We start from the raw sequence: 15714 nt of genomic DNA, 5'->3' as shown, positions 1-15714 counted from the left end.
AGCCCAAGTAACAACGGTAGCTTAATTGCAAGAGCAATGGCTGTTTACGGGTTGGTTTAAGGCGATCAAAGCTGCATAAAGTAAGCACTCAAATGGTGTTTAAATAAGAGATGTTTAAGTTACTTGAAGTTTTTCAAACCAGTTCTCTCCCAAAAGCTGATAAAAAAGCTTAATAGTGGATTTTTCTGCTAAACAATCTGCTTCTAAACAGCCATAAACATCAAACCGTTTTACGGCTGCTTAAAGGTGTTAAAATGTAGAGTGGAAGCTTTCATTAGACTCACAGCTTTCAAACTACTTTAAGTCTGCTTAAGGGTGTTAAAGTGGCTTTACAAACTTCTACCAAGTTTTCTTTCGGCTCACAGCACACATACTGTCAGATCATAGAATTTCGCAATTCGGCTGTCAGCAAAAGTTTGTCAGCTATCGACATTATCGACTGCTTCACGCTAGACGGACTAGGCTTTAGGTGTAAAGATATTCTCACTGTCTCTTCTGCAGACGCAAATGGGGCGGATCATACGGTGAGTGCTTATGGATCAAAAGATGGCAGGTTCAATTCCCAGAAAAAAGACATGCATTTTTAATTAGCTAGGTTTACTTATACGAATTAAAGTTATCCGAAATGAAAAATATCGCGTTCGACAATGTTCACGGCAAAATAAAATAGACGCGTTCCATTTTTTAAATTTAAAAATAGATTTTCTTTTGGCTGCATAAAGGTTGATGAGACGTTGATTAAGCGGCTGGAAGAGCATATTGCAAAACTATTTCTCGTTCTAAAAATAGAATTGACAGCATTGCGCAACTTAGCTATTTAAAAGCGCGCAAAAAACCTCTATTAAGCTTCATCGCAGCTTCGAAAGCAGCTTTTAACAAATTGACCAAACTCGTGACTTTAGTCATGACCTTGAAATGCGGTCAGGCATATATTAATATTTTTTTGAAACGATGATTCTACAATTGATGAAGGGACGGTAAGGGAAAGTAATGAAGGATTTTTTCGGGAATGAAGGGGAAGGGTGGAAAGGAAGGGTGGGGGGGGGGGGTAAATAGGTAGCTATGCTTAACAAGTTGTCGTTGTGACTCTTATCTTTTGTCCAATGCTGGAAGGTGCATGGGTCGAACCAAGCTGTAATCAGAGATTATAACCGGATTCGAACCCACAACACCTGCCAGGGCGTGTCGCTCACTGGTACCCGTGTACCTTTGAACCACAGAGGCGCTGGACCTTCCAGCATTGGACAAAAGATAGGAGTCACAACGACAACTTGTTAAGCATAGCTACCTATTACCCCCCCCCCCCCACCCTTCCCCTTCATTCCCGGAAAAATCCTTCTTCATTACTTTCCCTTACCGTCCCTTCATCAATTGTAGAATCATCGTTTCAAAAAAATATTAGCTTTTAACAAGTCTGAAGCTTGATAAAATCACCAGATTTAGATGTTTAAGAGCTGAAAAAAGGTTTTTATTTCTAAACCTAAACCATATTTCAGCCACAGGTTGAATAAAACCAGCTATAAAAGCGTTTAATCAGCCTGAAATTGTTACTTGGGAGACTACCAGGTAATGGACAAAAAGTGTGTAAAAGGTTTTTATGTAATCTACGAGTAATCCTTCAGTAGAGCACCCCTCGAGCAGTAAGTGGCAAACTAAATCTTGATCACAGAGAACAGATTAACAGGCTCGAAGAAAGTAATCGATTTTTTATGTGTAAAATCTGTCGGTAGCGCCCTCCAGAAATAGTTTGCCAAACGCATAAAACAATATCCATGTACCTTTATCAAAATTTCTTTGTGCAGGAGTTACAATAGCAGCGATGGCAGCGACATCAAGATTTAGTTTGCCACTTACTGCTCGAGGGGTGCTCGACTGAAGGATTACTCGTAGATTACATAAAAACCTTTTACACACTTTTTGTCAATTACCTGGTAGTCTGTTCTGTGTGATAAAGGCACAGAGAACAGATTAACAGGCTCGAAGGAAGTAATCGATTTTTTGTGTGTAAAATCTGTCGGTAGCGCCCTCCAGAAATAGTTTGCCAAACGCATCAAAAAATATTCATGTACCTTTATCAATATTTCTTTGTGCTGGAGTTACATAGCAGCGACGGCAGCGACATCAAGATTTAGTTTGCCACTTACTGCTCGAGGGGTGCACTATTGAAGGATTACTCGTAAATTACATAAAAACCTTTTACACACTTTTTGTCAATTACCTGGTAGTCTGTTCTCTGTGATAAAGGTACATGGATATTGTTTTATGCGGTTGGCAAACTATTTCTGGAGGGCGCTACCGACAGATTTTACACACAAAAAATCGATTACTTTCTTCGAGCCTGTTAATCTGTTCTCTGTGCTAAAACCTTGGCTAAAATCAAACTAATAGCGTCTTTGTTTGTAAATGTAAATTATTTATACATCCGACTCAGTTGTCAGCTTGAGCCATGGGGCGAATCACTTCAAATTTATTAAATATACTAGCTGACCCGACAAACTTCGTATTGCCACAAATTAAACTGTGTTGTACATAAATCGTGAATCTCGGATGACCTTTGTCACAATCTCGAGTTTTGCAAGTTTCTGAGGGGGGTTTAATATACAAATTTTCCTCACAGTAGAGTAGAAAACAACTCCCCCCATCGCTCAGCCTGAAATAAAGCGGATAGCATTTAAATATTCGCCATCATTACGAACCATTTCGCCGAATACCATTTTGCGGAACATCAATTCTCGCTGGACCATAACGAAACATAACGGTTGACGAATTTCACGAAAAACCTTACGCGGGATGTAGCAATTCACGGAAATTTTTTTCGTAAAAAGTACCATTTCGCAGGGGTGACCCAACTGAAGGAAAGTTATAGAGGTCAGTAGATCTAGGAAAATAAATTAACCTATAGATAGAGGTGATCTCTACGGGGGGCTGCCCCCCGCAGTGGCCGGCGCTTCCGACGGCAGGTCGCCGGCAACACTCGCGGCCTGCGGTCGTCTCGCGCTGAATTATCTAACGTTAGTTTTCTAATGATAGTTTTTAGTGGTCTTGTTATTGATTAATGTTTTATTAGTCTAAAATTTCAGTAGAACCAATATATATAGAATGCCAGTGTCGCTGTTTTTCTATCCAGCTTTTTACGCGCTATAATGGTGGCCGCTATAAATTGTGTTCATAATATGCGAACAATCTTTTTGACAACTCTGCATACATCAAATCTGGCACTCTTCTCTTGCAACACTACCGTGCTCTTTCTTTCGTTTACGTCAAAGAAGGAAAGCAAAACTGTGCGAAATGTAAACAAAACTATTGCCTTCCTTCTTTTGCGTAAACGAAAGAAAGAGCAACACTGCCGTACAGTAGAAGAGTGCCCAGTTTTGATGTATGCAGAGTTGTCAAAAAGATTGATCACATATTACGAACACAATTTATAGCGTCCGCCATTATAGCGCGTAAAAAGCTGGATAGGACTCATTGTGGTAAACATGATGCTAACAATCTGTATCAAGTCTGTGAATCGGGAACTTCGTTGTCAAAGTTGCTCATTGTTATTTATCTGTTCTTTATCTGTACGCTGGTTGGTGCTGTCATCAGCGCATTCTCCGCTGTGTTTTTATGCCTGTGAAATGGTTTTAAACGTTCTTTTTCTTTTCATCCGGATGAATAGAATCCCACAACTGCGCCCTTTTTCAGAAATTTGAAGCAAGCAAAGTTTCCAATCACATTACTTGGCAGCCATAATTGAAATTTTAAACTGGTTGTCAAAGTTTGACAATGAGATGCCCCTTTTGATGAATCTCAGGCACACACACATTTGCATATATAATGTAAATACATTATCTGAACATGTGTGATGTTTACCACGCGCACTGCAGCGACACTGGCATTGATTAGTTTTTGTGTTACGTAAAAATTTCTATTTTATTTTTATAAGAGTCCTTATCCCCCTACTACAGAGGTGAGGGGTCTCAAACCATCATTAAAAAAATTCCTGCCTCCAAAACCCCCCACATGCCAAATTTGGTTCCATTTGATTAATTCGTTCTCGAGTTATGAGGAAATTTGTATTTCATTTGTATGGGAGCTCCCCCTCCTAAAGTGGGGAGAGGTTTCAATTTACCATAGAAAAAATTCTTGTCTCCAAAAACACCCACATGTCAAATTTTGGTCCATTTGCTTGACTGGTTCTCGAGTTATGAGGAAATTTGAATTTCATGTGTATGGAAGCCCCCCCCCCTATTTATAGGGAGAGGGGTCATAATTCCCCTCCTAAAGAGGGGAGGGGTCTCAATTCACCATAGAAAATATTCAAGCCTCCAAACACCCACATGCCAAATATGGTTCCATTTGCTTGATTAGTTCTGGAGTCATGAGCAAATTTGTATTTCATTTGTATGGGAGCCCCCCCTCCTAAAGTGGGGAGAGGTCTTAATTCACCATAGAAAAAATTTTTGTCTCGAAAAACACCCACATGTAAAATTTTGTTCCATTTGCTTGATTGGTTCTCGCGTTATGCAGAAATTAGTGTTTCATTTGTATGGGAGGGGAGCCCCCCCTCTTAGTGGGGGAAGGGGTCTCTAACCGTCATAAGAACCTTCCCTGGCCCTGGCCCTGGGGTTCTGCAATGATGCAGTTTTGTTTTGTAATATAAGCCTAGTATCCAGCTGAAAAGAAAACAGCTCAAGAAAAAATGCTGGTATTTACCGAAGAAATTTTGACAACTGCAACACGGAGAATAAAAATGTAGTTTCAACCATATTTATGGTTGTTTTACGCACAAACAAAAATTTCGTTTTGTTTCAAACTGAAATGTATGATTGAAATGAAAATATTTATTGTTACATCAATGTCAACTTCAAATTTGAAAATACTTTACTTTTAATTCAAAACTGTTATTTACTTGATTCAAACAGAATCTCGTTTGGAAACAACAATATTTTCAGGTTGTTATAAAAATATTTTATTGAGGCTTAAAACAACAATCATTTTGTTTGAAACAAACTGGAGCTTTTCCGCTCCGTGAAGGCAAGCAATAGAGGTTTTCCGTCAAAAATTTTTTTTTCACTAAATGTTCGGTTTTAACTCTTAGAAATGATACCCATATAAAACTTTCTTTATTAAAACCTCTAATTACTGTAGAAATGGAAAACTAAAATAAGTATATTTCAATCCGTCACTTCTCGGATGTATTACATGCCTTTTTGTACCAGTGTCCTCTATTTCCACCACTTCGAAACCATTTGTGCCACTCTTTACTCTTGTGGCAAGCAACAAACGAAATGAAAAAGAAGATAATCATTAGCTTTTCATTCGTTTTGTCCTTTTCACTCTACCGCTGATACACATATGTCAAAAACTGTTGTGCAATGCTGCCAGAAAATCTGGAAGTTTTGATAAGCAGTGCAGCCGAAACGAATTTTTTAAAACTCAACATTCGTGATTTGGTGAAAAGAAACTCAACATTCTTGCAATTTGCATTATTTAAAAAATCGTAGTAAATTCTAGAGTCAACGAAAAAAATATATTTTTGCACCACTGTCACTCGTATTGGGAGTACTTTCGAGAAAAAATAAGAAAAGGAGGGGTATGATCTGACGGAAAACCTCTATTGTTTGTCATTTTTTCTTGTGGTAATAATTGCGCCGGATATTATTCTGTACGGAAAAGTGACGTTTCAATTCACTAACATGTAAAACTGCGCCATCTGAAAGTAAAACAATATTTCTTGTGAGGTGCATACTGGTAAAGAAATCGCAAACGGAAAATCTTTTCTCTAGCATTTCTTGGCCTATCTTTTTGCCCATTTCTTTTCAGGTCGATACTAGGCTATACATTGGCATTAGAGAAAATAATCTGGATTAATCCAGGTACAGCTGCAAAGCACAATATTTATCACATATTGAATATTTATGCAGGACTTGATGCAGGAAGTGATTTACCCCGTGATGGCTTAAGCCCCATATATTCCATTGAAACAAGGATTGAAAACTGGTTGTAATTGCGATACGAATTGACTTTAACGTGCATAAATGATGGACCCCTGGATTATAAAAAGGCTTAAAACTACAAATTGACGTTTAAGCGGAAATCAATGCTGCCAACTTGTTTTGTTGACACCTAAAATCTTTGTGCATAACCTTTTTCTTCTGGTACGTGAAGTTGACAGTGCGTATTTTAGTTAATTTCTCCAAAAATATACAAATTTAGCAGCAATTTTGTATTTTCTTTAAATTATTTTGTGTTCAATGGATGCTTGAATTCATTCTTCATGAGATTTATTTCCAAGTGCAGCCCTTGGATTCAAAATAATTTGTTTTATGATGAAAAATATTTGCTTCCAAACTAACCTATTGTTTTCAATGGGCAATGCCGTTTGTACAGAAACAACAGTCAGTGTAAATGGATTATTTTCTATCTTTTTAGTTTTCACTATCTGAACGAACAAAATGACCAACTCGAAAGGTTATCGTCGTGGTACGAGGGACATGTTCTCTCGTCCCTTCCGCAAGCACGGAACCATCCCGCTGTCTACTTACCTTAAAGTATACAAAGCCGGCGACTATGTGGATATTAAGGTAAACTATTACAGGATGTTACCTTGGCTTTGATTTTTGGAGATGTTCAGGAGGGGTTTACAGATCGTTCCTGTCCACCTCTTAGTCATTCTCCCAGAAAAATGCTGTCGCTTTCTATGTTCGTTTTTCGTGAGCGTTTCCGCTGGCGAGGTTGACTTAGATTGCCTACATTTTCTTACTAGGAATGATTTGATATCACTTAAGTCTTGTATCTATTACACTTGTTATTGTTATTGTAGGGACATGGCGCTGTTCACAAGGGCATGCCCTACAAGGCGTACCATGGCAAAACTGGCCGAGTGTACAACGTAACCAAACACGCGCTGGGTGTGATTGTCAACAAGCGCGTTCGGGGCAAGATTCTTGCCAAGCGCATCAACGTCCGTGTGGAACACGTCAACCCATCCCGTTGCCGCGAAGATTTCCTGCGTCGGGTAAAGGAAAACGATAAGGTTCGTCATGAAGTTAAGACCAAGAACCCGAAGGCCAAGATTTGCTTGAAGCGAAAACCGGCCCCTCCCCGCGGTGAGCAAGTGATCGTGAATCCTCCAGAACCGGTGTTCCTGGCACCTATTCCATACGAATTCATTGCGTAATGCTATTTTGGTGTACGTTGAATAAGCTAATACAAAACCAATCTAATTTAAAATCTTGAGTTTCATTTTTACTACCCGAATCAATAGACTGTCGAACTTCTACTCAGATGTTTGCAAAATAGATGGACTAGGATGGTACTGGGCGATTTAAATGTCTGTGAATAAAAGTCCTAACTTATTATAAGTCTATCGAAGAACTTAACAATCCTTTTAACATGTTTGGTCAGAATGTAGAGTAACAAATGTGGTCAGAAAGGGTTACTCAGAAAAAAGGACTGAAGACTTCATAACACGACTAGGAAGGTGCTACTCGAACCACAAATACCTGATACCCGTATTACCAGATAAAGACGTTTAAGGAATGGACATTCTGACAGCGTTTTTTACGGTATTTGTCAAAATACAAGTAAAACTAAACCAGAAACGTATAGGTTTGCAACAAGTTTTATTACCCGAATATTTCGGCTTTTTGACAACTGTTGACATAATAAAGTTTCACAACGCATGCCTTCACATAGTGTTTTAGATATAGGCTATTCGTTATTATAAATTTGGACAGATGTTAACAATATTTTTTACAGTGTTATCCAACAGAAAATGTGCACAGCTAGGTACGCTGTCTATAAGCAAATATAAAACCTACGTGTGAAAACTAAGCATCGACTGCACAGCAAACCTGCTTTTAAAACATGCCAATTTGATCAACCTACTAATCATCAACATAAAATAAATTAGTTTAACGATTTCCACTGCCGCCCGGCCAGCGCCAACGTGGCGGTGTGTAACTTTTACATTCTCTCTTTAGGCAGAAATGAGGTTCTCTGATTCAGGTTGCATCTCGTGACTGGTAGAATAGAATGTAACCCGTTTCAGAAGACTTCTGAATATCCGAGGTAAGGCCGTAGAAGTCCTCGATAGTAGATGCTTCAATTTTCTGAAAAGTAAAGCCAGAAATAATTGGGATGCAATTCCGCTATCGTAACCATGTAACCTACATCGACCATGTCATCATCAAATAGCAACCAAAATCCGTGACTTTTTACTATACTTATGTAGTGTCCACGATTAGGACCGGATCCGCAATGGATCACTACAGCCATCAGGTCGTACAAGCGATCTGGATTGACTGCATCATCCGACTGAAAGCAAGAAAATGTTTTGCGTTGGAATATCTGATTATCTTCCATAATCGTCTACTTACCGTATTAAACAGTCTGAGCTCTAGTGGAAACACGACACGGTGCGACACTTTAATATGCCTATTGTACTGTTCCATGTATTTGAATCGCTTAAGATGCAACGCTAAAATCATCGGCAACTTTTTAACCCTCATTCGTTTCTGTGCCTCTTGGTAACTGCAACAATTGTCGCACTTGAATTTGTTATCGCTACACAGTGTCTCCGTGTTGCTGAAACATCGCAAGCAGTGTGTTATGCTAGTGTTCTGATCTACGTCTACTTGCAGGTCGAAGAAGTTTTCATCTTTACTGCTGACCGTTTCGCAGTTCAAACATCGAGTCTCACTTGTCAAGATACCCTGGAATATTTCGTGTACCCATGTCGGTTCCTGCGGTTGCTGAGAACTGTCTCCGTTTAAACTGCCACCCATTCCCATGCTATTCCCATTTTTGTTTGCTGCTGCTGCCCCTCCTTTGGCTTGATTTCGCTCCGCTAGGATAATTTCGTTGATGTGGTTGATCAGAAAGTTTAAAAACTCATGAGCGTCCTGCTGCATGTAATTATCAAATTCTTCCTTCTCCTTACGCAGTCGGGCAATGAACTTTTTCGGAGCAATCGAACCAACTTTTTTCTTCTGAGTCGCTATACTATAGAACAGATCTGCCAGGCAGGACAACAATGTCTCCTTTGTACGTTTGTTTTTCGCCTTATACTCAAGAACCTTTTCTCGGAAAGGTCTACAAAAATACAATGCTTGGAGAACGGAGTTGCTGTAGCATGTGTTTCCAAACTGAAAGTAGAATTATTTATAAGAGGTTTTGTTTGTTCAAGTAAGTATACCACTTACATTAACTAATCCAAAGTAGTGCTCATTAGGTGGAAACTGATCAGCACCAATATCCCGCTCGAGCTGTGAAATGTTCGCTCCCTAGTAAGATGAAAAATGATCACATCTTTTAATACTTAATTAAATCACAAAATCGAAATTAAAAAGTACCATTTCACCGTGTTAAAGGATGATATTTTACAGAACATATATGTGAGCAGGAAATTAACAAAACAATCTTCGATATTGACGACTCTAGAAAGTCCTCAAAAGCAACATGCAAATTATTTCAATCATTATTGTTTTAAGTTTATTTTTCCAACACTTTAGTGCAAAAAAAAACTAGCAAAATTGTGTGTTTTTTTGTTTTTATTCTCTTTATTCAATATTGACAGCGATTTCGACTGACAGACAGCAGCATTGCAAACAAAAGGTCTAATAAGAAAAGCGAAACAGATGCTATAAATTATGCGCTCGTGCGACCTCTACATATGGTTCACGGCACTATTACCTTTTTTGTTAACCTATTATGACCCAGCGTATGATATATCATACCTCGTCTTCAAAACCTGTTTACTGCTGAATTTCAATAGTTAGCATTATTAATATATCACTACAAGAGAGATAAGACATCAATCTGATGTGTGTGTGATATAATTTGTCAGTTTTTGTCATTTCATCTGTATTTACAACAGTGCAAAGTTGTGACAAATGGCGGAAAAAAAGTTGAAAAAATGGCGAAAAAATTTTTGTCTCCAAAACGCATGAAAAAGTCTACATTTAGTGACGAAACATTACCTGACATGTAAATTAGTATTTATATGTAAGGTCTATCACAAAATTCGGTAAGAAATCTGTAAAAAACTTGGTAATTTGTTTGTTTGAAACTGAGCCTATAAAATATTTAACCTTCGATATTTTGGCCTTGAAAGCATTCCAAATGACGATTTTGCGTTTCCCGACACATTCGAGCCATAATATAATAGATTACAGAGTTTCACTTAATTTGGTCCAAATTTAGGTATACCCGGGTCATAATGGGTTAAGCCTAGTATCGACCTGACAAGAAATGGGCAAAAAGATAGGCCAAGAAATGCTAAAGAAAAGATTTTCCGTTTGCGATTTCTTGACCAGTATGCACCTCACAAGAAATGTTATTCCACTTTCAAATGGCGCAGTTTTACATGCAAGTGAATTGAAACGTCACTTTTCCGCACGGAATAATATCCGGCGCAATTATTACCACAAGAAAAAATGACAGATAATTGCTTGCCTTGCAGTTGTCAAAATTTCTTCCATACTATTTAGGATTTTTCTTGAGCTGTTTTCTTTTCAGCTGGATACTAGGCTTTAGATAGAATTAACAAAAGGGCGAATGTCGCAAATGTAAACAAAACGGGTGAGAGTTATTTTTGCTGGACCAGCATATTGAGCTTGCTGACGCTATGAACTTGTTGTTTTGATTTGACGAAAACAAACGTTTTGAAAACATCTCAAACATGCGCGAATTCTAAAGGTTCGGTTTGTATAATACGAAATTGGCTCGGCAATTTCGACTAAAATTGTTTATTTTGAGTGCTGGAGAGAGATAAGTTGCATATGAGCTATATTGCCAAAGCTCCTGAGCAACGCATTAAGATTTTTTGCTTTTTTTTAATTTACCGGTCCACTTTAACGTCAATTGTGTGTGACGCTTGATCGGTTTTTAATGTGAACGCATTCATACCACCGGGGTACAGATTAAAAATGTTCAGATTAAAGAAGGTCATACCAACGGGGGTACACGGTATACCCAGGTAAAAAAACATACGTTTAAGTGAAAGTGAAGTTTTTGTAGTTTTTTACACTGGGTGTTCCAAGCTCTATAGGAAAATCAACCCTCACTCGGTTTGTTTAAGCTTGCGACATCTCCATTTAACCTGATGGGTTAAGCCCCAGCTAAAAAGAAAACAGCTCAAGAAAAAATCTAGGAAAAAATCCTGTACTTACCGAAGAAATTTTGACAACTGCAAGGCAAGCAATTATCTGTCATTTTTTCTTGTGGTAATAATAGAGGAACAGACAAACAGACATAACGCTCGTTTTCCACTCATCGTACCGATTAAACCGTCATTTTAAATTTGGACTTAGTTGGAAATGTCTCCGTTTTGGTCAAAGTGGCGCTTTTTGACGAAAGAAGTGGATTTCCCCATAAAAAATACTTGCTACTTCGAGGGATACCCACGTTGCTATTTGATATTTGGGAATGTCGATCATAGATGATGCTAGCACAAACTAACAAACGTAACATTGAAGCCTCATTCCATCGTCAATAAAAATGACCATTTCCCAAATTTGAAATGACGGTTTTATCGGTACGATGAATGGAAAACGACTGTTATGTCTGTTTGTCTGTGACCAGGTGGTGCTAGTGTTCTTCCCAAGTTTTAGGGGTGTCATTGAAACGATGTTTTATTAGAAAATTTGTTCGAAGTTTTACGTCTGTTAGTCTGTGAATTAACCATATACTAATGATCCTATATGCATTATTCAGTTGCTGCTAAAAATCTTGAATGAGTCGGAATCTATCCAGCTTTCCACGAGCGATAATGGCGGATATTGAGCACAAGTGGGCACAATCTTTTGACATGCATTGGAGGAGCGTCGAGTTCGCCCTGATGGGGTTAATATGGATACATTCATGATTGTTTGTTGTTCGAGTGTAAAAATGTAAACATAAACCTTTGCACGGTGCCTAACCTCAACTCTGGTTTGACGTTTTTGTGTGTTTTGTTTTGATTCCCTTTGTAACCTAATTTTATTGCTAGTGAGTTTATTACTTGTAATTCGTACCACTTGTTTGTGGAAACCGGAAATGCCCGACTTTTCCGAAGCAGAAAAATGATATCAGTTCTGCACAACATATATTTTTGTCATTTTTGCAGTTTTTTGTTTCTGGGTCTTGCGAATAAGTAATCAAAACAAACCCCACAAAACTGTCAAATCTGGGACGAAAAAAAAACGCACTGACATCTGCGTGCAATGCTTTATTGTTTAATTTTGCAGATCAGCTGAAGTGGAACATAATGTAAACACATAAGATGTACGGTACAGTTAGCGCCAACTGCTTCTCGAATGAAGCTTTTATTCGTCAAAAAAATTATGCTATAAATTTTTACACGTTTCACAAGGCAGCCAACATTACGCAAAAAATACCTATCCTGTCACTTCTTTCTTTTCCGGTGCAGTTGTCAAAAGTTGTAAAATTTGCCTTTGCTGGTACCCGGTTATTTTATCAAATTTAGCGTTTATTTCCATCGAAAATGGCTAGAAAGAAGGGTGAAAACTACGACAGTGATGGCGGTGAAGAGTCCAATTATGACGAGGAGCCGAACTTCGATGATCCTGAGGGATTTGTCGACGACGTTACTGATGAAGGTAGGTTCTGTACATTAATTTCACAATTTCACTAGCTCACTACCACTAATGCATAATCGGTGGACTATCGCGGCATTGGTGCACACGTAAGCTAACTTCTACGTTAAAAGCGCGGATAGAAACATTGGGAGTTTCATTAAATCAATTTTGATTGTTTTGTGTTACAGAGCTTTTGGGGGATTTTCTTAAACGCAAACCTTGTGAATCGGACGGAGTCGAAAATGTAATCGTTGTAGATAATATTCCGGTAGTTGGACCTGCACGATTTCCGAAGCTCCAGGGCGTCCTAGAAAAAATTTTTAGAAGCGCTGGAGGAGAGATTGTGAACATTCACTACCCGAAGGATGACGAGGATAACACCAAGGGCTATGCGTTCATCGAATACAAAAGTCCTGAGATGGCGGAAGAAGCGGTGAAAGCCTTTAATAACTACCGGCTGGACAAATCCCACACTTTGTTGGTTAACTTGTTTTCCGATTTTCAAAAGTACTCGGACATTCCGAAAGAATGGAGTCCACCGGAACCGCAACCTTACAAGGTGCAGAATGATTTGTATACCTTTTTAACCGAACCGGATGCACAGGATCAATTCTGTGTGGTGGCTGAAACAACTCCAAGTGCTGTTCAGGTGCAGTTCTGGCAAAACGCACAACCCGAACCTGTAGAACTTCTAACCCGCGAGGTAGGTACTACTCGCCTATTTTGGTCGGTTTATTAATAAATATTGCATCTTTCAGCGTTTTACGGAGACTTACGTCAAATGGTCACCCTTAGGAACCTATATTGTTACCTTCCACAAGCAAGGTGTAGTCATCTGGGGTGGATCCAACTTTATCAAAATCAACAAATTCCCCCATTCGAATACGCAGTACGTGGATTTCTCTCCTTGCGAACAGTATTTAGTGACTTATGGTCCGAACGGTCAGAAGATTGTTATCTGGGATATCCGAACCGGCACGGAAAAGCGGTCATTCGTATCGGATGGCACAACTAACATGTCAATGTTCCGATGGTCCCACGACGATAAATACGTGGCCAGGATGGGTGAAAATGCTATTCACGTGTATGAAACGTCCACGTTCTATTTGCTGGAGAAAAAATCCATTAAAGTACAAGGTATTCGTAACTTTAGTTGGTCTCCAACCGATAACATCATTGCCTATTGGATGTCGGAGGATATCGATGCACCAGCCCGTGTGACGTTATTGGAAATTCCTAAGAAAATTGAAATTCGTAACAAAAATCTGTTCAATGTTGCCGATTGTAAGATTCATTGGCAGAAATCTGGAGATTATTTGTGTGTCAAAGTGGATCGTTACTCAAAATCGAAAAAGGATAAAAAAGACGCTGACGTAAAGTTTTTGGGCATGTTTTACAACTTCGAAATATTCCACATGCGAGAGAAGGACATTCCCGTAGATTCGGTTGAAGTTAAGGAAACCATTCTAGCGTTTGCATGGGAACCTGTTGGGTCCAAATTTTCGATTATTCATGGCGAACCGTCTTCGGCTAACGTTAGTTTCTACGAAGCCAAGAAAGGACAGGAACCGACAATGCTCAAGAAAATGGAGAAAAAAGTTTGCAGTCACCTGTTCTGGTCTCCCCGGGGGCAGTTTATTGTGCTAGCCAACCTGCAAATGGGATCGTTTGAATTTGTAGACACGAACGATTTCACTATTATGAAGAGTGGCGATCATCATCGTGCTTCCGAAGTAGAATGGGATCCTACCGGACGCTACGTAGTCACCGGTACTACAGGAAAGGTAAGTTGCGTTCGTTTATTGGTTTATTGACCGGAGAGCCCATTAGAGATTTTCGACAATTATTTTCGATTATCTCTTAGTTTGCCTCCGATATCAATATTGGTTGACGACGAACGGGTGTTTCGTATCATCAATCAGACCACCTCGATCGGAAGCCTAACACAAACTAAGAACATTACCGTGATAATATCTAACCCTAATGTACATTTTACGTAAAAACAGCGCACATTAGAATTGTTTGTCAACCGTTTCAATAATAAACTTCGTATCTTCCTAACATAGATCAAAGAGGACCACGGGTACTACATCTGGTCATTCCAAGGTCGAATATTGAAGCGCGTCAATCTGAAGAACTTTATTCTGTTCTTGTGGCGTCCACGACCCCCGACTTTGCTCTCGGAAGAAAAGCAGAAAGAAATTCGCAAAAATCTGAAAAAATATTACGCACAGTTTGAGAGCAAAGATCGTGTTCGTATGACTAGAGCATCGAAGGAATTGCTGGAGAAACGCGCCACTCTGCGCAAAGAATTCGTGGAATATCGAAACAAGCGCATTAGCGAATGGGAAGAACAGAAATACCGCCGTATGCAGTTGCGAAACAGTACGTGTTTATTTTCATTCAAATTTGAAACTTGATTGCTAACATAAATCTTATCTCTTCACTTAGATATTGACACTGATTCGTTGGAAGCTGATGCAGATAATGTAGAAGAAGAAATCGTTCAAATCTTAGTACGTGAAGACACCACCATCCTCGAGTAGTCCGTATAAGGTTGCTAACATTTGCCTGTTATCTCTACCTGTGTCTCTGAGATAACCTGCGTATTCGGGGATACTATAATTCAAATATTAGACTAAAGTGTGTTCCGTCTGTGTGCGGTTGGTGTAGAATTATTCAGACACAAAAGTTTTGCCTTCCATCGATGCGCAAAAGACAGTTTTAGGTGCGCTCGTGTAGTTTGACCGTGAATACGCTATTTTTACGAATATACGTTTCAATAAAGCTACACGTCAGGCAATTGGATTGTAAGTTATACTTTTACTTTGTAACATGCATAACATATTGTTCAACATGGCTTCTAATAAATATCTTAAATTAGTGTATTGCAAAACATTTATTTATGTGTTGTCGTTACTTTACTATTCACTATAATGCTACTTCTTCCTGATCACACAATTTTTGAATATTCTGTATTAGATACATCCATTTTTTATGGTATTGATGGGTCATGTCTATCAGAGGTCATATGATTGGTACCAGGTGGGACAAGCCAAAGGAATTGCCCTCTGAGACATGAGATGATCGCAAATTGCTTTTCTGTCGAATGGTAATGTTTTTTGATGTGTGACTTGCCATATACTAT

The 15714-nt window shown here is 38.9% G+C and overlaps 3 protein-coding genes across 3 annotated transcripts; 2 read left to right on the top strand and 1 right to left on the bottom strand.

The window, feature by feature from the left end:
* The first annotated feature begins 6417 nt into the window (after nt 1-6417).
* Nucleotides 6418-7212, top strand: LOC128738555 (60S ribosomal protein L21-like). Its single transcript, XM_053833780.1, has 2 exons — nt 6418-6569; nt 6809-7212. The coding sequence occupies exons 1-2, from the start codon at nt 6441-6443 to the stop codon at nt 7163-7165; spliced, it is 486 nt and encodes a 161-aa protein (XP_053689755.1). The 5' UTR covers nt 6418-6440; the 3' UTR covers nt 7166-7212.
* Nucleotides 7213-7609: 397 nt separating this feature from the next.
* On the bottom strand, nt 7610-9456 carry LOC128736970 (ubiquitin carboxyl-terminal hydrolase 46). The gene is made up of 5 exons (XM_053831493.1): nt 9342-9456; nt 9192-9272; nt 8367-9134; nt 8161-8304; nt 7610-8099 (listed from the first exon to the last, which is right to left on the bottom strand). The coding sequence occupies exons 1-5, from the start codon at nt 9342-9344 to the stop codon at nt 7992-7994; spliced, it is 1104 nt and encodes a 367-aa protein (XP_053687468.1). The 5' UTR covers nt 9345-9456; the 3' UTR covers nt 7610-7991.
* A 2933-nt stretch (nt 9457-12389) lies between these two features.
* On the top strand, nt 12390-15457 carry LOC128734079 (eukaryotic translation initiation factor 3 subunit B). Its single transcript, XM_053828079.1, has 5 exons — nt 12390-12587; nt 12755-13269; nt 13325-14350; nt 14633-14951; nt 15018-15457. The coding sequence occupies exons 1-5, from the start codon at nt 12473-12475 to the stop codon at nt 15110-15112; spliced, it is 2070 nt and encodes a 689-aa protein (XP_053684054.1). The 5' UTR covers nt 12390-12472; the 3' UTR covers nt 15113-15457.
* Nucleotides 15458-15714: the final 257 nt, after the last annotated feature.

Source organism: Sabethes cyaneus, chromosome 2 (assembly GCF_943734655.1).
Source record: "Sabethes cyaneus chromosome 2, idSabCyanKW18_F2, whole genome shotgun sequence".
Classification (NCBI taxonomy): Eukaryota; Metazoa; Arthropoda; class Insecta; order Diptera; family Culicidae; genus Sabethes; species Sabethes cyaneus.
Note: the sequence above shows the minus strand (reverse complement) of the source record. Positions and strands in the feature narration are given on the sequence as shown.

What these genes read in the sequence shown, in the direction of transcription:
- LOC128734079 (XM_053828079.1), top strand. Translation starts at nt 12,473, where the DNA reads ATGGCTAGAAAGAAGGGTGAAAACTACGACAGTGATGGCGGTGAAGAG. An exon ending in CGACGACGTTACTGATGAAG is followed by an intron (nt 12,588 to 12,754) that starts GTAGGTTCTGTA and finishes TTTGTGTTACAG; the next exon opens with AGCTTTTGGGGGATTTTCTT. An exon ending in TAGAACTTCTAACCCGCGAG is followed by an intron (nt 13,270 to 13,324) that starts GTAGGTACTACT and finishes TGCATCTTTCAG; the next exon opens with CGTTTTACGGAGACTTACGT.
- LOC128738555 (XM_053833780.1), top strand. Translation starts at nt 6,441, where the DNA reads ATGACCAACTCGAAAGGTTATCGTCGTGGTACGAGGGACATGTTCTCT. An exon ending in GCGACTATGTGGATATTAAG is followed by an intron (nt 6,570 to 6,808) that starts GTAAACTATTAC and finishes TTGTTATTGTAG; the next exon opens with GGACATGGCGCTGTTCACAA.
- LOC128736970 (XM_053831493.1), bottom strand. An exon ending in AGCTCAGACTGTTTAATACG is followed by an intron (nt 8,305 to 8,366) that starts GTAAGTAGACGA and finishes TCTTGCTTTCAG; the next exon opens with TCGGATGATGCAGTCAATCC. An exon ending in TTGATGATGACATGGTCGAT is followed by an intron (nt 8,100 to 8,160) that starts GTAGGTTACATG and finishes TTTACTTTTCAG; the next exon opens with AAAATTGAAGCATCTACTAT.